This window comes from Stegostoma tigrinum, chromosome 33 (genome assembly GCF_030684315.1).
Source record: "Stegostoma tigrinum isolate sSteTig4 chromosome 33, sSteTig4.hap1, whole genome shotgun sequence".
Taxonomy (NCBI): Eukaryota; Metazoa; Chordata; class Chondrichthyes; order Orectolobiformes; family Stegostomatidae; genus Stegostoma; species Stegostoma tigrinum.
In genome coordinates this window covers 20,574,938-20,600,844 of record NC_081386.1, presented here as the reverse complement: position 1 = coordinate 20,600,844, position 25,907 = coordinate 20,574,938, and the positions used below count along the sequence as shown (strand labels likewise).

Here is a 25,907-nt window from a genome sequence, read left to right as displayed (position 1 = left end):
ACTCAGGGCCTAGATACATGAAGGCACAGCCAGTAATGGTAAAGTAACTAATTTGCAGATATGCAGGAGGCCATAACTGTAGCAACACACAGATCTGAAAGGGTTACAGGCTAGAGGGGGTTACAGAGGGAGGGAGAGCTGAAGCTGTAAAAAAATTTGCAAAGAAGGAAAAAGTGGAAAAGTGTGCCAAATTGGGAGGCAACGTTCATCAGCGTGGTGACTACCCATTTAAGAGTTGATCCAATTTGTAGCTACTCTGAAACTAACTGCTGAATAACTTCAAGCTTAGATTCAAAAGCTTGATTGTAATTTAAATTTAAATTTGGAACACTAAAAATAACTGACCCAAGGGACACTGTCCAAAGAACAATGTGCAGAAGGTGCAGCTATATTCAAACAATTTCTAAATATAGTATACATTAGAATAGAGAAATATTTGCACAAGGCATTTGAATGCTCACAATTCCAAAATCATCTATTCCATTTCTTCACCATCATAATGCTTTTCTCAAAAAAAGGCAGAATTTACTAGTTTATTACATGTATTGATTTCACACAACTCTGTGGCCAATTCCATGTACAAATTATTTGCACAAAAACAAACTGACTCCAGATAATTCGGAGTGCATTGAACCATTTTTAAATTATTCAGATTACAGAGTGCTTGCAGACACCTGATCACATTCTCATAAAAGGACTCTTTCTCGTTTAGATAAATTCCATAGAACAGCACTGTTAACAATTTAGAATAGTTTCATAACATGTCCATATTCCAAATATTTCTCTTTCTTCTCAGTGGCATTTGTTCGAAGGCTCAGTTGTCGGCCACATGCGGATCTCTATTAAATCGAAGTGCTGGAAAAACTCAACAGATTTGACGGCATCCAAGGAGAATGAGTGTTAGTATTTTGAATATTAAATAACTCTTCATATTGGATTGGAAATGATAAATCTGCTCTCTCTCCACAGAGGCTGCCAGGTCTGTTAAGTTTCTCTAGCTTTTTATTTCAGATCTCCAGCATCCACAGGATTTTGCTTCTGTTTCTGTATGTCAGGCATAGCTCGGTATTACCAAACTCTTGCCAATAAGTCAAAGATCTGTGTGCTCACTCAAATCATTCAAAAACAATGTGTAATGACTTTGATGCCTATCAGATGACATGCTCAATTTATGTGCAATGTAAGATTTAAAATATAATAGGAATAATCAGTGTTAAATATCTATCCATGACGTTAGGACCTTAATACAAACGTAATCTTGAAGCAATTAATCTTGGTGCAATTAATTCATTACTTTCTCCAAAAGTAGAATGAGCAGTGAGACTTAGAAACCCAGGTGGAGATTCTAAACAAACAGAAGTATGGAATTTTAAAATGAAAACCATATGATACCAGCTATCCAGGATAAAATTAATTTTTGTTTACACTTGGCATAAGTAGGAAAGCATGAAAGTAATTACTTTATTTAACCTGCAATTTTTGCCTTTCTTGAATAAAACAACGTCAATGACAACAAAATTCAGTAGAAATTCAAAATTAGATTGACATTGAATACTTACTATATCAAAACTATTCGAAACGTTTAGTTGGCTAACAGCGTAATCTCAAATCATTTTTATACAGTGAATTATTCAGTCCAAAAGGGGTTATTGCCACAAATTATCCACTTAAAACTTTCATTCAAATATATTTTAATTCACAAGCAGGCTGTCTCTGTTCTCCCGATACAAAATCTTGCATTTTCCGTCGGAACTCTTCAGCTCCTGACTCAATATTGTCTTGGTCCAAGTTCAGACAAAACAGCTGAACTTAGGAGGGAAGGACAGTGGAACTGCTCAACATCAAGATGACATTTGACTGAGTTGTCACATCAAAATGCCTGAGCAACATTGAAATCAATGGTAATGAAAGAGAAGACATTCCACTGGTTGGAGTCATGTCTAGCATAAATGATACCGGTTCCGGTTGTTGGAGGTCAATCATCTCAGTTCAACAGCATTACTTCAGGACTTCCTCAGGCTGATGTTCTAACTATGATCCAGCAATAGATTTTCCTCCATCATAAGGTCAGAGGTGGAGACATTCGCTGATAATTTTGTAAAATGTTCAGCACTATTTGCCACTCCTCACATTGAAGCAGTATTCACACGCAGCAATACCAAGACAACTCAAGCTCATGCTGATAAGTGGCAAGCAATCTTTGACATGCAACTATCAAACAATGACTATCTCCAAGAACAGAGATTTTAATGACCTCACCATATCACTCAATGTTATTACCATCACTGAATCAACATCTCAAGGGATAATATTGACCAAAAACTGAACTAGGCCAGCCATAAATATTGCGACGACAACAGCAAGTCAAGAGGCTTGGAATTCTATGAGAAACTCACTTCCTGACTTCCAAAGCTTGTCCACTACCTACAAGGCACAAGTCAGGAGTATGATGAAATACTCTCCACTTAGTCAGATGGACGCAGCTCCAACAAGAGTTTGACATCCAGGACAAAGCAATTCACTTCAGTGGCATCCCATATGCCACCTTCAACATTAACATCCTCCAACAATAATTGTACAGTAGCAGAGTACACCATCAAAATGTACTTCAGCAATTCACAGAGTGTCCTTTGACAGCACCTTCCAAACATTTGAACTTTACTGCTTAGAAGGATAAGGATTGCAGATGCATGGAAACACCAATCACCGGCTCCCCACCAAGCCACACATTACACTCTCATGGCATTATTTTCTGCCCCTTCACTGTTTCTGAGTCAAGAAACTGGAACTTCTTTTCTAATATACTGTGGGTGCACCTACATGACATACGTGATAGCAGTTCAAGGTGGTGGCTCACCAATGTCAAATGGGGATGGACTAAAAATATAGGCCAAGCCATTGAGATCTACATAACCCGATATACATTCTTTTAAACAAAACACCTCAGAAGCAGTGAAATATCACATCAGTGTGAACAAAATTGGCACAGTGGCTCAGCAGTTAGTACTGCTGCCTCACACTGCCAGGGACCTGGGTTCAATTTCAGCTTTGAGTGACTGTGTGCTGGTTACACATTCTCCCCGTGTCTGCATGGGCTTCCTCTGGGTGCTCCGGTTTCCTCCCACAGTCCAAATATGTGCAGGTTATGCTAAATTGCCCATGGTGTCTAGGGTGGAGAAAGGGTCTGGGTGGGATGCTGTTTGGTGGGTCAGTGTGGATTTGATGGGGCTGAATGGCCTGCTTCCGCGCTGTAGGGATTCTATGATGAAAATTAGCACGACTGACCATATAGTCTTTGTCAAAGAGGTTGGTTTTATGCAGTATTGAAAAGAATCTAAAAATGCGGAGGATATTCCAGAACTTTGGGTCTGGATAGCTGGATGCACAGACACCAGTGGTGTAGTAACGAATATCATGGACATGCAAGAAGTCTGGGCTGAAGAAAATCAGACAAATTGGCAATGAGGCTCCCGAGGGATTTCAAAACAAGGAAGATTTAATTGCTTAAACTGACAAGAACACTTATTTAAATCAGTAGCTAACGAGGCTAAGATTAGAATACTAACTATTAAAAGGACTGTTCCAAGTACTCTTTCTGAAGATAGATAACACAATTAGCCCAAATCTAATGCACATATTTCATCTGATCCTGTCAACAACTTAAACTAACTGATCAAATAATGTATGGCAAAATTATAACTTAAAAGCAATTTCATGAACAAAGTGAAACAAGATCAGTCTTGAAGAAAAAATGCTCAACGAAACAATATTTCAAACAGAATTAGCAGTGAATGATAGTGTAAATAAGTGATTTTTATCAAAGTCAGATTTACTGGTTCTTAAGTGCAAGAATCATTATTTTCAGTTTGTAAATGCATTAATTAATATTTTAGACCAAAGGTCCATTTATTTATCTCACTGCACAAGCAAGTCTATTTGTTAAAAAAAGTATTTGCACAGGAAGACTTGTAACTGCATGACAGCGAGTAATTAGACATTTAAAATCAGAACTCCGTTGAGTGTCTCTGCCCTTTGAGCGGCTGAATGGTATCTGCTGTGCTTACAGCAGGTTGTTTCTAAAATGAAACTAAAGATAAAATAAAATTTGAATTCAATAAGAAAAGCTTTACTCATAATAATCAGATGTTGGATAACAAAAAGATGCCTACATCAGTGTCCTCCTTATTGACTACAGCTGTACCTTCAACACTAATTCTAACCAAACTAATCTCCAAAGTCTGAGACTTGGGTCTTTGCTTCATACTGTGCACCTGAATCCTCAGCAAGGATGCATACTCAGCCCCTTGCTTTACTCCCCGTACACTCGTGACTGTGTGGTCTAATTTCATCTTAACTCCATCTACAAGTTCTGCTGATGACACTGCTGTTATAAGCCAGATTTCAAACAATAACAAGACAGAATACAGGAAAAAAAAGTGTACACTTGGCGGAATGCTGCAAAGATAACAATCTCCCCCTCAATATCAGCAAAATGAAACACCTAGGTATTGACTTCAGGAAGGAAGGTGGAGGGCATGGTCCTATCTACACCAATGGAGCAAAGGTAAAGATATTTGAGGCCGTCGAGTTCCTAAGAGTGATGATTATCCACAATCTGCCTTGAGCCACCTACACTGATACAACGGTCAAGAAAGTTCAACACCTTTATTCCTCAGTAGGCTAAGGAAATTCAGCATGTCTGTAAAAACTCCTAGCAATTTTTATAGACACACCATAGAAACTTCTGTAAATGTAGAAACACGAGACAATTTACACCAGTCAAGGATGCCCTCCCACCCCACTGAAACCTGCTTGTGTTCCACCGCATTCTGTTCGGATGAATCGCAGCTTAGGATAGCAACTGCTCTGCCCAGGACTGCAAGGAACTAGAGTATTAAACACAGCCCAGACCGTCACGCAAGCCAACCTTCTATCCATTGACCTGATTATACTACTCACTGCCTTGGAAAGGCAGCCAACATAAATCAAAGACCCTTCCCACCCTGGAAATCTCTCTCTCTTCAACTTTGTACCAACATATTCGGAGCAGCTTCTTCACTGTTATTAGATGTCTGAAAAGGACTTCTCAAATTTTAAATTTAACGTTGACCTTGCTCTTTTGTGCCTTCTCTGCTGCCGTCACATTGTATTCCTCACGCTGTTGTATTACCCCTATGTACTTTGTATGGAATGCTCCACCTATACTGCACGCAAAACAAAACTTTTCACTGTATCTAGGTACGAGATAATAACAGTAAATAAAATCAAATAATAAATCAACTGCTGCATTTAAAATTGGTACTTAGCTCTATACTGGTCAAATCTTACACAAAATGGTCCTGCACTAGAGATAGTAGGAACTGCCACTGCTGGAGATTTTGAGATAACAAAGAGCTGGATGAACACAGCAGACTAAGAATCATCAGAAGAGGAGAAAAGCTGACGTTTTGGGTCTAGACCTTTCTTCAGAAATGGGGGAGGGCTAGGGGATTCTGAAATAAAATGGGAGAGGGTGGTGGATAGAAGATGGATAGAGGAGAAAACAGGTGGAGAGGAGACAGACAGGTCAAAGAGAGAGGGATGGAGGCAGTAAAGGTAAGGGTAGGTGGGGAGTTAGGGAGGGGATAGGTCTGTCCAGGGAGGACGGACAAGTCAAGGTGGTGGGATGAGGCTGGTAGGTAAGAGATGGGGGTGGGGCTTGAGGTAGGAGGAGTGGACAGGTTAGGGAGGCAGGGATGAGCTGGGCTGATTTTGGGATGTGGTTGGGAGGGGAGATTTTGAAGCTTGTGACGTCCACATTGATACCATTGGGCTGCAGGGTTTTCAAGCAAAATAGGAGGTGCTGTTCTTGCAATGTGGCACTGCAGGAGGTCCAGGATGGCCATGTCTTCCAAAGAGTGGGAGGTGCAGTCGTTTGTCACAAACCAAGCATAGCCATTTCACAAAGCAGTCCCCAAGCATCCACTTGGTTTCCTCGATGTAGAGGAGGCCACATCGGGAACAGCGGATACAGTATATCACATTAGCAGACGAACATCTGTTTGAAGTGCAAGGTCTTCTTGGGGCTTGGGATAGAGGTGAGGTGTAGGGGCAGGTGTAGCACTTCCTCCGGTTGCAGGGAAAAGTGCCAGGGGTGGTGGGGAGTGTGGAGCAGACAAGGAAGTCACAGAGTGATCTCTCTGGAAAGCAGACAAGGGTGGGGAAGGAAAAATGTCTTTGGTAGTGGGGTTAGACTGCCGGTGGCAGAAGAGCCGGAGAATGACGCGTCGGATCCGGAGGTTGGTGGGGCGGTATGTGAGGATGAGGGGGATTGTGTTTTGGTGGTTATTGCAGGTCGGGGATGTGAGGGATGAGTTGTGGGAAATGCGAGAGACACGGTCAAGGGCATTTTCAACCACTGTCATGGGGAAGTTGCAGTCCTTCAAAAACGAGGACATCTTGGATGTCCAGGAGTGGAATGCCTCCTCTCGAGAGCAGGTGAGGGGGAGGCAAAGGAATTGGGAATGGCATTTTTGCAGGAAAGTGGGTGAGAGGTGGTGTATTCCAGGTAGCTGTGGGAGTTGGTAGGCTTGAAATGGATATTGGTTTGCAGGTGTTTGCCAGAGATGGAGAGGGGGGTCCAGGAAGGAAAGAGGTATTGGAGATGGTCCAGGTGAACTTAATGTTTGGGTGGAAGGTGTTGGTGAAGTGGATGAACTGTTTGAGCTCCTTTTGGGAGCACAAAGCGGTGCCAATACAGTCATCAATATAACGGAGGAAGAGGTGGGGTTTAGGGCCAGCCCTAGCTACAGAACAGCGATTGTTCCACATATCCTACAAAGAGGCAGGCATAGCTTGGACCCATGCAAGTACCCATGGCCACCCCCTTTGTCTGTAGGAAGTGGGAGGAATTGAAAGAGTAGTTGTTAAGGGTGAGGACAAGTTCGGCTAAGTGGATGGGGGTGGTCAGTGGAGAGGGGCTGGTTGGGCCTCGAGGAATAGGAAGAAGCAGAGGACCTCTAGGTCATCTGCTTGGGGAATACAAGTGCATAGGGGCTGAACATCCATGATAAAGATGAGGTGTTGGGGACCAGGGAATCGGAAGTTTTGGAGGAGGTGGAGAGTGTGGGTGGTGTCACTGACATAGGTGAGGAGTTCCTGGGCCAAGGGGGAGAAAATGGAGTCGAGATAAATGGAGATAAGTTTGGTGGAGCAGGAGCAGGCAGAGACAACAGGTCGACCACAGCAGCCAGGTTTGTGGACTTTGGGAAGGAGATTGAAATGGGTGGTGGGGGTTTGGAGAATGATAAGGTTGGAGGCTGTGGGTGGGAGGTCACCTGAAGTGATGAGGCTGTGGATGGTTTGGGCGATGATATTTTGGTGGTCAGGGCTAGGGTAATGATCAAGGAGTCAGTAGAAGGAAGGATCAGACAGCTGGTGTCTGGTCTCAGTGATGTTCAGGCCAGTGTGCCATACTAAAACTGCACCTCCCTTGTCTGTGGGTTTTATGGTGAGGTTGGGATTGGAGCGGATGGAGCGAAGAGCTGCACATTCTGTTGGGGGGGGGGGGGGTTGGAGTGGGTGAGAGGGGTGGAGAAGTTGAGGCAATTGATGTCTCGACAACGGTTGGAGATGAAGAGGTTGAAGGAGTAGGAGGCCTTGGGATGGTGTCCAGGAGGGAGTGTGTTGGAGGTGGGAGAAAGTGTCAATAGAGGGAGGTTTAGGCTCACAATTAAAGTAGTAAGTGGGGAGGTGGCAGAAAAACTGTTCAACGTCCAAGCATAAGCGGTATTCATTGACGTTTTCCTTGTTCTTAGCACAGTGTTCAATTTACCGCAAATTGAAGCCTTGTTGGCATTATACTAATTTCCTGTGGGACAAAAAAGTGGAAAAAAATGCTTTATTTCAGATTCTTCTTTTCTTCATTTGTTTGAGTGTCCCAATGTAGCTGTTGTTAAGAAATACAATGCAGAGCTTTTGGGCACATCAAAGCATGGAAGAATTTACGCTAGACAAGACTGTCATCCCTAATACTGGAACCTGCTTTTGCGCTCCATTGTGTTATGATGTAACTGCAGCATTCATTCTGACATGGCTATAATTTTGGTAGTGGAGTTGGACAAAATTGGATATTTCTGCTATACACAACCACATTGCCCTCCACAGCACCACGGAATGATGCTAACAAGACTCCACAAATCCATGTACACACCATAGCATATATCACAGAATGCAAAACAACAATACAGCAAGCTTCATATTTCCATCATTAAAAATGAATGTTTTAGCCCAGTTAGTGTCACTAATAACAAATTGGATACCACACTTCTTTCAAATTCTTCCAAACGATCAGTATCATTACAAAAGCTGTGCAGCTTTATTATTAAACATCATTGTTTTGTCTGAGTCTTTCATTAAATTACCAGTTAAAACAATTAAATGAAAAAGACAAGCATTTAATTAAAAACTTTATTATCCCACAGGTTTCATTTTAAAATGCTGTACATGTTAAATATATACAGCACTTTTTACATAAACATACCTCAGATTAATTCTTATATGCACTTTACGTGATAGGTTGTTAGCCATTATTTATTACGACACAAAACAACCAAACACCTCTTGTAAGGAGTGATCTTTTTAGCCTGTTTAGTTACAAGGATAGGCTATACAAATAGTTTCAAAATCAAATTTTAATTTGTATTTATCACAAGTCAAATTTCCATTATGATTAAACAAGACTTTTTGTATAACGGAGGAGCTTAAACATTAACAATTGAACATTTATAACAATTTCTTTACATGATCCCATGATAATTGTTATGTTGAAAAAACAACTCAATGCAACATATTAGATTTGGAGCAGACAACAGACATGGGCTACAAACACTGACACAGCTTTTCATCATGTTATCATAATATTGCTTAACAGTACAAATACCCAAGTCTAGGACTTTCAGACAACATTCACAATAGTTTGGTCATTTAAGCATACTACACAAGATACTGGCATGCGCATGGATGTTTTAGTATCCAGAAAATTTCCTGCAATATTAGTCATGCTGCCACAAAATTTTCTAAGTAGGTGAAGTTAGACAAATTCCTAAAATAATCAGCAAATAAAATCTATTGAGGGGGCATTAAAAGTTTAGATACTTTTAACTAATGCACACAGCTTTATCAGTGTGTTGGCTTGGATTTTTCAAACCTTGATGACTTAGTGTAAGCAGATTTGTTTTCCCAATATTAGTACGTATAGCAAACCAACATACTCAACAGGAAAGGTCTACTTAATACGTTAGGTTAACAAAACTGCAAAGAATCCAGATCTGTAGATCTTTGGTTAAACAGTTACGACTATTGCCAACTAGTATATTCCTTCCAGAACAATCTACAAATGTGAAATTATAATGCTCTTGTAGAATTTTTATTGATACAAGTCATTTCAGTAATACATTGCAGATTTAGCAGGGACTGACTATGGCTGAATTTAAGTAGTACAAGTGGCTTTTTTGGCAGACAGTCTGAAGAAATATTCCTGTGTTAAGACTTGATTTGAACTGTTCTCATCACAAAGAGGTATGCAGAAGAGTGACAGCTACCTCGATGGCCACGGTTTAGTGCTATGCAACATGGCCAAATCAGCAAAATAAATCCAAGTCCCAAGACAAACTTCATAGTTGCTTCTTTTTCAGTTAATACAAAATTTGTTTTTAAAAAAAGTTTTAAGTTTTCCTGTCTTGGTCCTGATACACTGGAACATTAACTGCAGCATAAAAATGACGCTCCACTGCACAACACACTGCTACTTAGCACGATTTTCATTACAATATATAAAAAAGGTTAAAAAAATACTTGACGTGGGCACAGTGCAAATTTCAAGTCAAACATTTTCTCCTGTCTTGGATACTTTAATATCTAACATTTTCAAATAACAATATGGGTTGGTGCTAGTCATGAGATCCCCTGAAAAATTAAAAAGAAATGTGATTTTTATGGGCGAGTTATTACTAAATTTCAGTTTCTGCTACAACAGTGGAGGGGTTAAATTCCAGTCTTCTCCCTTCTACCCAGACAGAAAATGTGAGAATGCCTTGAGCTAGGCTTGGCAACGTGCCCAATGCACTGTAGTGGGTCTTCCATAGGATGAAATACAGCACCAGGCAGGCATAGACTCCAAATTCTCATTAGTATGCATCTCTTTCGACTCGCTTTTTGCGGACTGTATGAAAACAGCAGGAAGATAAATAGTTAAGAATGATATGGCCAACAGGTAGTTTAGAATACATGTCACAGATCCATATCTCCCCACTTCTGGAGATCTAACCTATAGATTCTTATAAATTCTGGACATGCATTCAAACAGCTTTAAAATAGAGGAAAAGGAGTGCAGTAAGTTAGATGAAGACAAACTCTGAAAATAGCAGTTAGTGAAATGCAGAAAACTTTTAGTAATTAGTTCAACACTTCCAATTCTCCATTCTCGGCATGCTAAGTACCATTTGAAACTTCATGGCTGGACAGCTGGCAAGGTCTATGAAGAATTTACTCATATTCCAGACTGAAGAAGCAAGATGATAGCAATTAGCAGGAATTAAAAATAAACACATGTAACATTGAAACTGAGCAACAATTATTCATCTCAAAGCTTTGTAGATGTCCAGCGGTTGCAAGTTTGGTTTCAAGGCCAGATGCGTCATTTTTGCAAAATCTTTGCTGATATTAAAAGTCTGTAAAAAATATTCAGCACAAGGAAAACCTACAATTTAATTAGACCCAAGATCTGAAAGGAAGATGGATAGCATCAGCAGATATACAATAACCAATATTTTTCATAATGGCAAAGAATCATTAGCAAAACTTCCCAGAGAAGGAATCAGAATTACATTTCTGTACCAATAAAATATGAAATTTACATTAACAATTAAAATATAATGCAAGACAACAGTACTTCTATTTTTCATTTCAGGTATGGCAAGAAAGTGGACTTTGAATAGAGCAACAAGTTTAATTTTCAGGAATCACACAGTGCCAAATATTCTACTCTTGCTGATTAGAAGCACTGGGTCAGCAGTGATTACATGAAGTAAATGCTCCTCATTTCCTATTGGCCCTCAGTGGGGCTGCTGAAGCTGACTTTTTTTTCCAGCTCATAACTACAAGGTGGTAATATCTTGGAGATCTGTTGTAGTACTACTATTTGCCACTGTCTTGTTAGCATATACTACAGTGGATGAATACTGTATATTGCAGCCAAATCAAAGCCACAGGGTCAATCTGTTGACAGAACAAATGGCAAAAATAAACTACAAAACAGGGTCTCCCCTAAATGAAAATGTAAACAAAGTGAACATTTGGGAATGTCAAACTAAAGTCAAAACAGATGGGATGCAATAATCAGATGCTCCATTCCTGAAGGCATTGTATTACCTGCAAGTAAAAAGCAGGAACAATAGTCTAGTCAAAAAACCTTAGCAAAGTTTTGCCAGCCTGTAGGCTGTGGCTGATTGGAAAGAGGAGCAATAAATATCTTGTTTGCTGGCACCTTATGAACCAGTACTTTTAATAAACCAGCAAAACATGTATACCTGGAATACCATAAGTTTAATGTATTATCACAATCTCCACAATGTCAGTAGTCATTTGAGGGTGCAAGCGAGAAGCTTCTCTATCGTTAAGTTTTATCTAAGGCAAAGTTGTATTATTTGTTATTTATGACGTAAATAACATTAGTGATGTGTATACACCCTGCATTATGTTTCTATAACTTAGTGTGTTTTTACATTATGTAGACCTGCTGGAAACTGCTCAGCATGACAGGCAACATCTGTAGAGATTGGCACAACTGATGTTTCAGGTCAATGACTTGATGAAAACCCAAACCATTAAGTATTTTCAACATCCACAGTATATCGCTTCTGTGACACAAGAAAATATGCATTTAGGAAAATTTTAGAGGATGACTAGAGCCTTTGGAATTATATTCTCACGTCAGGAAGGGAATAAAATTGGGGATGGGGTGCAGGGTAAGAAAATCTAAATTCCCTTTGGAAACAGGATTTTTGGGATAATGTCAAAAGAAGTCACAAATCTTACCTAAATCGTTATTTTTGGTTATGGCTGCAGCTGCCCTCGTTCGTGGTCCTTGTTGCGTGAACTGATATCCAAACTTCAAGATTGAGGAGTTTGTCTCCAGCATTTGCGCTATTTCCATTTCAACTGTGGCACCTAATTGTTGGCGCTATGAGCAGAAATAGCCAAGGTAACTAATGTTGACTGATGACGGACAAGCCGCTAAGTAAACTCATTTTAAAATTGTCATCTTGAGAGAGTCATGCAGCTTGATCGAACATCTTTCGGGGTGGGTGCAGAGTGGCTTACAAAAACATTAGTAAAGCAATTCTAGCCCAATAGTTGTATATAATTATTGTTGTTTTTCAACTTTATAACAGATTAGGGGTTATCATTTCAGAACTCAATATTATAATCAATGTTGCAAATAATACATATTTTGTTCTTTCACATGAGACAACAGTTCAGAATAAGGCTGCAACTTCAACAATGTAATTCTTAAAAATGATACGAATAAATCTAACAACATGCATCTATCAATATCTTCAAAACTTTAAATGAGCTCGATTCAGAACAGGTTATCTTGTTAAACTGACTGACGAAAGGCAATACACTCAATAAGATGCAGTAACAATTCAGCTATGGTGCATGAAGCATCATGACATTTTAGTGTTGTGGCCTGAAGGCATTACATATTGAGAAAAAATAACAAACTGTCTTGGATTTGTGCCAAGGATACACAAGCAGAGATTTCAAATAATTTCAGGCTAAACAACTTACCTGATTATCAATCTTGATCTCCATTAATGTTTCATTCTCTTTCAGTGCATCTACAATTGCTTGCATACCAACACCAGTGATGAAGTTTGACTCAAGATTTAGGCTTCTAAGTGTTTTATTAACTCGTAGCATATCTGCAAAAGCCTTCGTGACAAAAATTTGGTTTGAGTGCAACAAGCAATTCAAAATTAAGTATCTTTAAAGCACTTTAATACAAATACGTACAATGCTGAGATAAAAATCAGAATTACTTTAAACAGAGTTAATGTTGTCATTCCTATTAGCCTAGTGACTGAAACACTTCTGTTCAGGTGAAGGATACTTTAGAGTCATACAGCAAGGAAACAGAACTTTTGGTTCAACTAAGATAACAAAGTGTGAAGCTGGATGAACACAGCAGGCCAAGCAGCATCTTAGGAGCACGAAGGCTGACATTTCGGGCCAAATGAAGGGTCTAGGCCCGAAACATCAGCTTTCGTGCTCCTAAGATGCTGCTTGGCCTGCTGTGTTCATCCAGCTCCACACTTTATTATCTTGGATTCTCCAGCATCTGCAGTTCCCATTATCTCTGATCACAATTTTTGGTTCAACTAGTTCAATTTTATAGGCCCACACACCATCAAAAATATACCATGATCCAAAATGTGTTTATGTACGTTTTGGTTTAATGATCACTAACCACTATTAACTTAACAGATTCAGAGATTACATTTACATTAACCAGCATACAGATTGTTCAGAGGAGCCCTCTATCTGAGAAGGGAAAATCATAAACAGTTGCTTAAAAGCATGTGACTTAAATTGCTGGCACGAAAGTGGTGAGTATTATGCTCCAAATGTTCAGGCCCACATATTTATAAATATAGGTTATTACAAGTGGGGCAGAATTTTGTATCATGTCTTATTACCACCATTTAGATGAGCGGGGAAGTTGGGCTAGGATGGATGCAGGGCTGTGTGCGGCTCACTAATTTGGAATTATGTATCGAGCAAAACATTAAGTTAACTCACTGGAGAGCAAAAGAACACTTCATGAAAACAATACCAAAGTAAAACTGAACTTACAAAAGCAATGGGATCATTGCTCCGAGTTGCTGCCAAACTAAATTTCTTCAGGTGAGTATTTTTCTTCAAGGTTTCCGCAAAGTCTTTTAATGTTGGAATTGGAATATTCTATGGACAAATGCAAATCCAGGATAATAATTAAAACAATGCAAACTGGAGCCCCAGCTAACCTGTTCCTTATGTTACCAAGGACTCCAAAGCAGTTACCAAGGACTCCAAAGCAGTTACCAATGCCCCATGTATATCACAGGCTGTTTTGCCTTTCTTCAAACAAATGCTTGAGTTACCAGATGAGGAACTGTCAGAAAGTGTGTCTTATTCATGCACTGCATCACTAGATGGCAATTAGGTCTTTGGTACATATCAATTTAATATATATTGCCCACTATTGTCCTTAGCTCCATTCTCCTTTTGAAGTATTTTATGATGTAGTATATGCCAAAAACTAGATGGTGCAAGACTGAGGACAGTTAATCCAATTGGACTAACTTGTGGAATGCAAAAATAGTAATTACCCCATGCCATAATTTTCTTTATTTCACATTACCAATCAACACCTTTATTAGCAATAGCTAAATAATTCTGACTTAAATCAAACCTCTCATGCAGGGATTCAGTCGCTGAAAACCTAGCTTTTGTAGCCACTACTCCAACTTCAGTAAAGTGAAAAAACTGTGGACGCTATAAATCAGAGAAAGACAGAAATTGCAGGAAAAGCTCAGCAGGTCTCGCATTATCTGTGGAGTGAAAGCTGAGTTAACATTCCAGGTCGAATTACTTTTTCTGAGAACTGACGTGAAACGTTAACTGTGCTTTCTCTCCACAAGTGCTGCTAGACCTGCTGAGCCTTGCCAGCAATTTCTCTTTTCTCTATTACTGAAATAGGAGATTAAAAAGTCCAATGTTGACAATGGTCAAAATACTGAAGGAATTGAAATATTAAAATTTAAATTAAAGCAGTGAACACTAGAGGTATCATCAAAATCAAGGAATAATGGAGGCAAAGAAGTCATTAACAATTTGGGATATCATTTTAGTAGCAGCTTTTTAACCATAAATCAAGTTACTGGTATATGTATAGTATTACTACAGTGTTGAATTTTTTAACAGCACAGTTCATGAGCAGAGTCTTGCACTTATCCTTCAGAAGTGGTAGAATTTCATGAGGTGGTATTAAAGGACTTTATTACATTAAGCAGTTACAGCCTTTTAAAATTTTGAAAATATGATGATTATGAAATTTAATCAATTGAATAAATGGAGACTTTCACTGTTAATTTAGTTACTGGTTACAGATGTCAGTTAGTTCCTTCAAAGTGCAAAAAGAAAGATGCATTCAAAAAAAAAGAAACGTAACCACAACAATCCTACCTTTATGTTATTCAGATTAACCTCTACAAGCCCTGGGTCATTGGCTTTTATTCGCTGTAAGCTTTCTTCTACATTTGTTGGATTGGGAGGTTCATCAAAAACTGGTTTAACCTTCTCACCTTTGACAACATCTGAAAATCATCATTTACAGCAGTTATCAACACCTTTTAATATTAAAGAGACATCTGTTAAGAAGCTGAAGTGTACATATGTGGGCAATTAACCCTCTTCAATAATGAAAGTTAATACATTAACCCAGCGTGGTTGCAACTGGTTGGTAAAGCAATCTCTGTACTGAATCAGTTTTACATTCAGAAGTCAATACATACACGAAATGGTATATAAGCAGGGCTGTAACACGTACTGGTTTTAGTCTTGCTTCACTGACGAATTGTATCTGTTTAACATTAAGTCCATAAGACCATAAGACATTGGCCTTACTTCCACTCCTTTCAGCCTGTCAAGTCCACTCCGCCATTTTAAAATCATGGCTGATGGGCATTTCAACTCCACTTCCCTGCACTCTCCCCGTAGCCCTTGATTCCTTCTGACATCAAGAATTTGTCAATCTCTGCCTTGAAGGCATCCAACGTCCTGGCCTCCACTGCACTCTGCGGCAATGAATTCCACAAGCCCATCACTCCCTGGCTGAAGAAATGTCGTCTCATTTCAGTTTTAAATTTACCCCCTCTAATTTTAAGGCTATGCCCACGGGTCCTAGTCTCCCAGCCTAATGGAAACAACTTCCTCGCATCCACCCTTCTAAACCATACATTATCTTGTAAGTTTCTATTAGATCTCCCCTCAACCTTCTAAACTCTAATGAGTACAATCCCAGGATCCTTAGCCATTCATCATACGCTAAACCTACCATTCCAGGGATCATCCGTAAGAATCTCTGCTGGACACGCTCCAGGGCTAGTATGTCCTTCCTGAGGTGTGGGGCCCAAAATTGGACACGGTATTCTAAATGGGGCCTAACTAGGGCCTTATAAAGCCTCAGAAGCACATCGCTGCTTTTATATTCCAACCCTCTTGAGATAAACGACATTACATTCGCTTTCTTAATTACAGACTCTACCCGCAAGTTAACCTTTAGAGAATCCTGGACCAACACTCCCAGATCCCTTTGCACTTCTGATTTGCGAATTTTCTCACTGTTTAGAAAATAGTCCATGCCTGTATTCTTTTTACCAAAGTGCAAAACCTCACATTTACTCACATTGAATTTCATCAGCCATTTCCTGGACCACTCTCCTAAACTGTCTAAATCTTTCTGCAGCTTCTCCACCTCCTCAGTACTACCTGCCTGTCCACGTTGAGGCATATACTAGGAAATAAATATTTTAACTGAAGTTTTACCCTACTAGCTCAGAATATTCTAATAAACAAATCAATGCAAAATAAGAATGATAACAGACCAAACTTTACTGAGTGAAATATGAAAGTTCACTATTAAAACAGTATTGGATCAACTGACTTTCTTGAAGGCACGAGGGAAGGGGAAGAAGAAAAGAATAGAAAGAAACAGCCAAGACAATTACTTCTGTTACCAGGATTCCAAAAAGAGCCTAAATGATGAACCAGTGAAATTTTTAAAGTGTGTCCAAAATATCTAGTACCAATTATATACTTTAAACACAAAGTGCTCCTGGAAAGAAAATTGAGCGGTGTGTTGCGCCAAGGTGAACTATTGGGGTGGTTACAGATGATGGAAAATTTTGCACAGAATTAAGTCTGTCATTCAAAAAAACTACACTGACTTCAAACAAATCATCTTTTCTACCCACTGTGCTGTTCCAACATTATACATTTGAGTAACTGGCACTTAATCATATGGTGTTAATCTGCTGAATGAACTATTGCAGTCCATGATCTGAATACTTTAGAGCATTTGAATTGTGGATTTTTAGAAAATCCAATTGAGAGGAACGTTTTAAATTGATAACAGCCAAAGTGATTTTTTTAAAATTACAACTATTAAACACTTACTGGCTAAATTATTTTACTCCATATTTGACTCCTTCACTGATATCTAATGTTTAAAGTACTGATATTTTACCCAGACAAATTGGCATCCTCATTCACCTCACTCCCAAGCCATGAAATGAATACTCAGTCAGAGAATTTCACTATTCCAGAAATGAAAATATGCCAAGATATATTTGAATGCCAAAACTTGGTTTCTTTTCTTAAAAAGAAAACACTACAAAACTGCTTCAACTCTGCGAAATATTGTCATACTTCTAACGTAAACAAAGTTGTACAAGTGAAACAGTTACTAAAAATAGTAACCTTTTGCCAACTTACTGTTCAAGCCTCCTTTGCTTCCAACAGAATCTAAGTAATGTGTGTTGCTCACCAAAGTGTGCATCCCTAAAATGGCTAAAAATAGGAAACGCAAATTAACGACACCTTAAAACCAGATTCACTGAATTCTCAGTCAAATATAATACGCAATAAATGTTACAAAATAAAAGGGACAGCAGGAACATGTTGAAACAAATTATTTAATTCAGTTACTGCAAAGATTTTCCCTTCGAATTCCTCCAAGTCTAAGAGGACAATCAAAATTACATATAATGAACAAAAATTTGACATTAATTGCGAATGGATAAACAAAGGTTTTACACATTTCCTGCTGTGCAATCAACATGGAATTTTCTAGAAATGCGTTACTGAACAGAAACACAACCATAGAAATTAGCAATAGCTTTCTAGATGAGAAACCGCTCATGTACAGTATTTGCAAGAAACTTGTAACCAGCACCAAGTTCCTCAAATGCCACAAACAAACACAATGAAACATTGCCAGAATGATGTTTTGGAACTGAGTTTCAAGTCAGTTCAAGGGAAGATACAAGAGAAAATATTTTAGGCAAACTACTTTAAGTATAGTGTGTTGACATCCTAAACCTGTCGGGAAAAAAAATGGCAGCTATAGTTACTGAACATCATTTTAAAGTTATGGTTTGAGGGCATATTGTCTGGTTTCCTTAATTTATTCATTTGTTGGTTTCCACTAGATAATGCAATTCCCATTTCATAGACAGAGCAGGGACATTCCCCCCATAAGACCATACGGTCCCAGTTTAGCTAAAAAGTCAGGTAAAAGTGCCTGTGAGATTCTCTTTCTCCACTCCTCAACTTGTCCCACTGGAAACTTCCATCAATAGCAGAATGATCAAGAGGAAGAATAAGTAGAATTTAGAGGATCAAAGTTATAACCTATTGCTCTACAAAATTGTTATTTTATTTGCACAAAGTTTACACAATACAATGGCTAGGAATCATGCTTAACACAGCTCACTGAGCTGTGCAGATATTCAATTTTGTGGAGGCAGCAAATTAATAAACTGTAACTGCAGATAACCAAGCTGCAAATCATAAATACCTAAAGACGAGAGTTGAGCCACAATAGCAGTGCTCAAATCACTAAATCATGGATAAAGATTTTAACTAAATTCCATAGGTGTGATTCTGGAAGCATCCGACTCCAAAATTTTCCGAATTTTGCTAGTATTATATAGTAGATCCTTAGTCATTCTTTCATGGCAAATTTTATTTCAGTTATTGTTCTTAATTAAAACGAAGTATAATTATAACAAAAACAAAATTCTCATTTTAAATATTTTGCACAATTCCATCTCCATCTCTATTCAAGACAAGAGCAAGTTAATTAAAAGTGTAATGAAATAGACATCAAGGGAATGCTCTGCTCACAATGGTTTACCTGCAAGGTCACAGAGTTCTGTATCTGTTGCACTGGTCAAGGCTTCTTCCAGTTCTGGATCCAGGGTCACTTTCTCTTCCACATGCTGCTCCACAGGTTTCTGCTTAGGTATCCACAACTTTCCTATAACCCCAAATGATTTATAAATTATGCTCTAATGTTTTTTTCAACCTATTTTGTCAAACTAGTTTCTAGTTTTAATAGCAGCTTATTGCAATAAATCAAGTTATTGGCATATGCATAGTGAAGAAGAATTTTTAAACAGCACAGTTCATGAGCAGAATCTTGCACTTATCTTTCAGAAGTGACAGAATTCCACGGGGTGGTGCTAAGTACTTTATTACACTAAGCACTTAGGTTTTTAAAAATTTTGAAAATAAGATGGTTATGAAATTTAATCAATCACTCAAACCAGTTTCTAGTTGATGTCTGTAACAAGGATAAAACAAATCAGCTAATATTGAAAAGAAAACTGAAACTGAAAAGCAATTCTATACTTCATTCCTGATAAAATTGGAGTTGATGCCATGTAAGCAAAATTAGCAGATATTTTCATGTTTACATTATACTAGTGCATTTGTTAAAAAAGCGCTAGAGTGATCCAATGCAGCAACACATCACTTGCTTCACACACAAAAACTTGAGGTTTTGTCACAGACAGCTTACATTCAAAATACCACCTATTTCAGCTAGTTCACGAGGTCAGTACTGGGTTGGTAAATGGAGGCATTTTACAATCCATATTACCAGCCATTCAGTTGTAAAAATTAAAGATTGCTTTCAAAAACAGGCAGCAGGGAAAAGAATAAGATGACCATCCAGCATTTACCTGTAATTAAGTAAAATGTTTTATTGTTCATGCCTTGGGAGAAAGTCAGACATATGGATCAGGAGAAATTAAAACAAATAAGCGAAGATTTGGTCAAAGAGATATGTTTTAAGAAGATTCACAAAGGAAATGAGATTATGGGAGGAATTTCAGATCTTGAGACCAAGGCAGCTGAAGACTCAACTACTGATGTTAAGTGATTAGGAATCGAGACCAGGAGCACAGGAATTTACCAACATGATCCCATACAAGGTTGTAATCTTAAAGACCTGACACGCTAACAGTTGCTTTCCATTGTTTCCAGCATTGTGTTTCAACTTGCATACAATTACACACAACTTGTGAATGGTCTCCAGAATGATGCTGCGAGTCTGCTCTGCATTTTAATTCTGTCTTCACTAATCTGCATATGCTCTATACACTTGCCCATGCCCTAAAACCCTTATTACATATGGATAACACAAACTACAAATCTCCAATCTAAAACTGATGACTGATTGAGCATCTTTTGCTGCTTGTTGCGTGCATAGAAGTTCCACAGTAGTAATGGCCTCTAGGCCACGAGATCAGGGTACATGACCCACCAGCCCAAGAGATGAGTCATAACACATCCAGACAAATTATGAAATAATTTAAGAATTTCTAAGCCATAGTTCTTTTTAGCATGTAGAGGCTCAAGTTTTTAGACTCTGCTTCAGAGATCCCCATTCAGCAGAAATAGCTTTGCTCAATCTATTCACCTTAACATCTTGGAAATTTCATCATATTATGTTTCAACCTCCTAAATTCTACAGAATATAACCTTAGCTTGTAAATTTTTTTCCCCACATGAAATCTAGCTCTTGGAGTCTTGGTATAATTCTATTAAATCCACATTGCATTTTGCCAAAAGTCAATACATCTTTTTTATGTCCGATGCCCAGAACTGCTTGTACAACCCAGCACTGTGCCCAGAACTAGACCACATGTGGACCATCACAAAAACGTTGTATAACTAAAGCACCGCTTCTTGCGCACATTATTAATTTTAATAGGGATATATCAGAATTGGAGGAGCACACAGCTGTGAGGGTTATGAAGCTGGAGCATATCACAGAAACAGGAAGGACCAAGACGATGAAAAGATGTGGAAAGAGGAGCTAGAAAGTGAAAAATCAGATGCGTGACTGACAACCAACATAAAAGGACAAAGCACAGATATGATTGGTGAGTAGGACTATGAAGATTCGATTCGAGGTTGTTCCCTCCAAGAATCCTAAAAATTCAGTGCAATCCAGCTCATCTTGATTTTACTGAATTATAATGCATTCATATTGTATTGACTGCAAGGTTTTCAACCAATCATTTCTAGTTCTAATGCCAAACTAAATTTGAAACACTGGAAATCCAATGTAGGCTAAAACAAACAGACAATAGACAATAGGTGCTGGCGTAGGCCATTCGGCCCTTTGAGCCAGCACCACCATTCATTATGATCATGGCTGATCATTCACCATCAGTATCCTGTTCCTGCCTTATCCCCAGAATCCCTGATTCCACTATATTTAAGGGCTCTATCCATCTCTTTCTTGAAAGTATCCAGAGAATTGGCCTCCACTGCCTTCTGGGGCAGAGCATTCCATATATCCACCACTCTCTGGGTGAAGAAGTTTTTCCTCAACTGTTTTAAATGGCCTACCCCTTATTTTTAAACTGTGTCCTCTGGTCCTAGACTCCCCATCAGCAAAAACATGCTTCCTGCCTCCAGTGTCCAATCCCTTAATAGTGTTATACATCTCAATCAGATCCCCTCTCATCCTCCTAAACTCAAGTGTAAACAAGCCCAGTCGCTCCAATCTTTCAACATTGATAGTCCCACCATTCTGGGAATTGACCTCATGAACCTATGCTGCACTCCCCCAATAGCAAGAACGTCCTTCCTCAAATGTGGAGACCAAAACTGCACGCAACACTTCAGGTGCGGTCTCACCAGGGTCCTGTACAGCTGCAGAAGGACCTCTTTGCTCCTATACTCAATTCCTCTTGTTATGAAGGCCAGCATGCTATTAGCTTTCTTCACTGCCTGCTGTACCTGCATGCTTGCTTTCATTGACTGATGTACAAGAACACCTAGATCTCGTTGTACTTCCCCTTTACCTAACTTGACTCCATTGAGACAGTAACCTGCCTTCCTGTTCTTGCCACCAAAATAGATTTATCCACATTAAACTGCATCTGCCATGCATCCATCCACTCACCTAGCCTGTCCAAGTCAACCTGTATTCTTGTAACATCATCCTCACATTTCACACTGCCACCCAGCTTTGTCTCATCAGCAAATTTGCTAATGTTACTTTTAATGCCTTCATCTATATCGTTTATGTATATTGCAAACCATTGCGGTCACAGCACCGAACCTTGCGGTACCGCACTGGTCACCGGCTGCCATTCCGAAAGGGACCCATTTATCACTACTCTTTGCGTCCTGTCAGCCAGCCAATTTTCGATCCAAGTCAGTATTTTGCCCCCAATACCATGTGCCCTAATTTTGCTCACCAATCACTCTTCCACTGAAAATACCTGGATTTCTTTTATAAAATTGCTGCTGGGCAGGAACAAAAGTTAGCGCTGGGCATATACAAAAACTCTTGAAATGCAAATTTGCACGTCCTAAACAAAAAAAAAAGTTAATTCAACATATTTAGATATAAAACAGTCCATGCCAATGCAGAGGGGTAAGGTGCATTTTATATTCTTTACTTTAGATCATAAATGAGTTTATCAGAAAATCCAAACAAAATACACTTAACATTGTAGTCAATAAAGTAGAAAATACTAAATTCAGCATCAAAGCCATTCAAATAAAATTTCCTACACTGTGGTTGGGTTAGGGTCCAAGAATACTTGACTGACAATAAGCCACTTTGGAACAACCTAACAGTTAGATATTAACTGGTCTAAATAAGGAAGAGTGATCAGGAAGCTCAGAGAAGACTGTAGCTGTTGTAATAAAGATACCAGGCAGAGGTTCATAATTCAGGAGAAACCCAAGTACAAGAGATGGTACTTAAATAACTGCAAAGACAAAGATTAAATGGCAAAAGCAATAAACTGAGAAGTTGAAATAAATGACACGCATAAACTGCAGCTTTAGAAAACTCATTCCGAAAGGTAGATGGTCATGTGCATTAGGTCAGTACTCCTTCTGATGGCATCAGGGATCGATGACACAGGGAATCATTGAGGGGCTTAAAAACTCAACATTAAACACTGTTCATAGAAAGGTTCGATGGTTCAGTTCCTGTCATTAGAAAAAGATGCTCCAGAAAATTGCGACAATGAGAGCAAGTAATTCTTTTTTTGAACTGAACTTTTTTGAACAATAAAGACTAGCACAAGAGAAATGGTCTGTACCTAATTACAGCAGAAACAATGCAAGATGCAAAGAATCTTTAATGAGATAGGTGTGAGAAAAAAAATTGGAAAAGGAAACTGGATACTAAACTACACTGATAATGTCCACAACATCTCCAAGACCCAGATATGTTACAGGCAAATAAGGGCCAACACAGAACAAATCTGCAATAGGGCTCTGTATACATGAATGCTTGAAGCACTCAGAATAATGTGGCTGTTGTAGTAACTATTATCGTGGTAGGGCATAAAGGGAGAAAAAGATTAGAATGCTACCAGTTAAATGATATGGAATACAGTCAATACGTAATGTACCTGGTAAAGCGTAAATATTTTTGAGGGACAGAGGTCCTAGTTAGTATATCCAAAAATGCACTGGCAAGACTGATTAGACACCCTATGTACCAAGAACAGCTTAGATAAATAAATTAGCTCTCATACCATTAATCAAAGGATGTCACCAAATGATAATCAGATAAATAATAACCCTAAACCAAAAGGAGATGGTCCACCGGTTCTAATTTACATTACTGACTAGATACAGTTGATTAAATTTGATAAACTTGCATTTGTATTGCACTTGTTACAGAACTAGTCACAAATCAAGTGGAAAATAATTGGATTCACAAGTGCCCCTGAAGATAAAATAGATAATTGTAACTTTAAAAATTTACAACAAGGACAAAGTGAGTACAAAAAAATTGAACGTTGAAAGTTGAAATTTGAATGCTGACAATAGCTACAGGAAATTTAAAGCAATTTCAGCACCAAAGATCAACAGGTGCAAACTTGAGGCATTAAGGTATGCAAAGAACAAACAACTAAGTACAGAACCTAGCATTAGAGTCTCTCAGCGCAAGAAAAAAGGCCCTTTCAGCTCATCGAGAATTATCTACACTAATCCCACTTTCCCACACTTGGCTCACAGCCTTTAACATTATGACGTTTAAGCACTCATCTATATACCTTTTAAAGATTGAGGTTTTCCATCTCTACTACCCCCAAGACAGGGTATTCCAGATTCCCATTATCCTCTTGGTTAAAATCTTTTTCTCAATCCTTTCTAATCTTCCTCCTCTTCGCCTTAAAATGATATACTTTCATTACTGACCCTTCAACCAAAGGGCACAGCTACTTCCTATCCAACCTGTCCACACCCCTCAGTCTTATACACCTCTATCAAGTCACCCCTCACCCATCTCTGCCATAAATAAAACCACCTGAGCCTATCCAACACACTTGACAGCTAAAACGCTCCATTCCAGGCAGCATACAGGTGAATCTCCAATCTGATCACATCCTTCCTATAGTGAGGTGACCAGATGTGCACACAGTACTTCAGCTATGGCCAAGCTAAAGTTTTGTACAGCTCCAACATAACCTCCCTGCTCTTACAATCAATGTCACAACTGCTAAAGGCATATGCATTCCTAACTACTCTAGTAATCTGTCATGCTGCCTTCGGGGATCTGTGGACGAACACCCCATGATCCCCCTGTTTATTCAAGCTCCCTAATACGACGTCATTCATCAAGCACACCATTATCTTGATGCTTCGTCCAAAGTGCATCACCTCATGTTTGTCAGGATTAAATTTCATCTGCCACGGATCTGCCCCTCTGACCAACCTCTCCATAGCTTCCTGTAACCCAAGACCTCCTCCTTCACTATTAACCATCCAGCGAATCTTCATGTAATCTACAAACTTACTCATCATCTCCCAGCACATTTTCATCTATATCATTTATATATATGTATCACAACTAATATTTCGCAACTGATGCGAAAATGACTTCATACAAAAAAATCCTTGCCTTAGGTTATTTCTACACCTTGCTCTGAGTTTTAGGTAGATCCCAGAAACAAATTACTCTTAACTCCTTCAACCGTCAAAACATTAACTTTGTTGCTCTCTCTACAGATGCTGCCAGACCTGCTAAGTTTCTGTAGCATGTTGTGTTTTATTTCAGATCTCCAACATTTTGTTTTTATTCCATCATTATGTTACTTTCAGAAAAGATGCTATAATTATTTACTATTTTTCCTCCTCACAAGCCAAACAAGTTTGTAGTTGTAAAAAAAAAATAACTATTCCTACTGAGATGTGCATTGGGAGAGGGAGAAAGAAGAAAGGTGAGTTTAAATGTGTCCTGAGAGGAAAGGGAACAGGTTAAATTTAAAGCATCTCCAAACAATTCCAAAAAAGTCACTTATTTTGCCTTATAAAAATTTGTGATTCCAGGCATATTTGCCTTCAAGAAAATATAATGTGCATTCTGGAGTCTTTTCACACAACAGTTAATAAGCAATCTAAGTACATCTTCCAAGTTACATAGACAGTTCAGTTGCAACTTAAATGTTTGCAGGTTCACAGACTAGAAATGGGCTTAAAAATGCATCAAAGAATGGAACATCGGATGAACTATTTTCCATGACTTTACTGTAGAACAAAAAGAAATCCCAAAATACTCCCATCTCAACTTGAGATAAATACTCTTCTGTTCAAACACATGGCATTGTGTAAAGCTGGTTGAAGGGCTTTAACACAGAAAAGATGTCTGAAGACGTCTATTTAAATAAACTAAGTAGTATAACTTATATTATTGGTTACAAGCTCTTGGTCAAATATTCCATGCAAGCATATTTAAAAAGCATTTCAGTATGCACCTGAGGTGTGGTGACAGC

At 38.7% G+C, this 25,907-nt stretch overlaps 1 protein-coding gene across 3 annotated transcripts in view; it reads right to left on the bottom strand.

Moving 5' to 3' along the window:
• Nucleotides 1-8,434: 8,434 nt before the first annotated feature.
• tmod2 (tropomodulin 2) overlaps nt 8,435-25,907 on the bottom strand; it is a 66,042-nt gene continuing 48,569 nt past the window's right edge. For all 3 annotated transcript variants that reach the window (XM_048562896.2, XM_048562899.2, XM_048562897.2), the window contains 7 exons: nt 19,001-19,123; nt 17,578-17,652; nt 15,268-15,398; nt 13,897-14,004; nt 12,832-12,975; nt 12,076-12,220; nt 8,435-10,201 (listed from right to left, as the gene is read on the bottom strand). In XM_048562896.2, the coding sequence (XP_048418853.1) occupies nt 10,167-10,201; nt 12,076-12,220; nt 12,832-12,975; nt 13,897-14,004; nt 15,268-15,398; nt 17,578-17,652; nt 19,001-19,123 (761 nt within the window). In that variant the 3' untranslated portion in view covers nt 8,435-10,166. The remainder of the gene's footprint in view (nt 10,202-12,075; nt 12,221-12,831; nt 12,976-13,896; nt 14,005-15,267; nt 15,399-17,577; nt 17,653-19,000; nt 19,124-25,907) is intronic.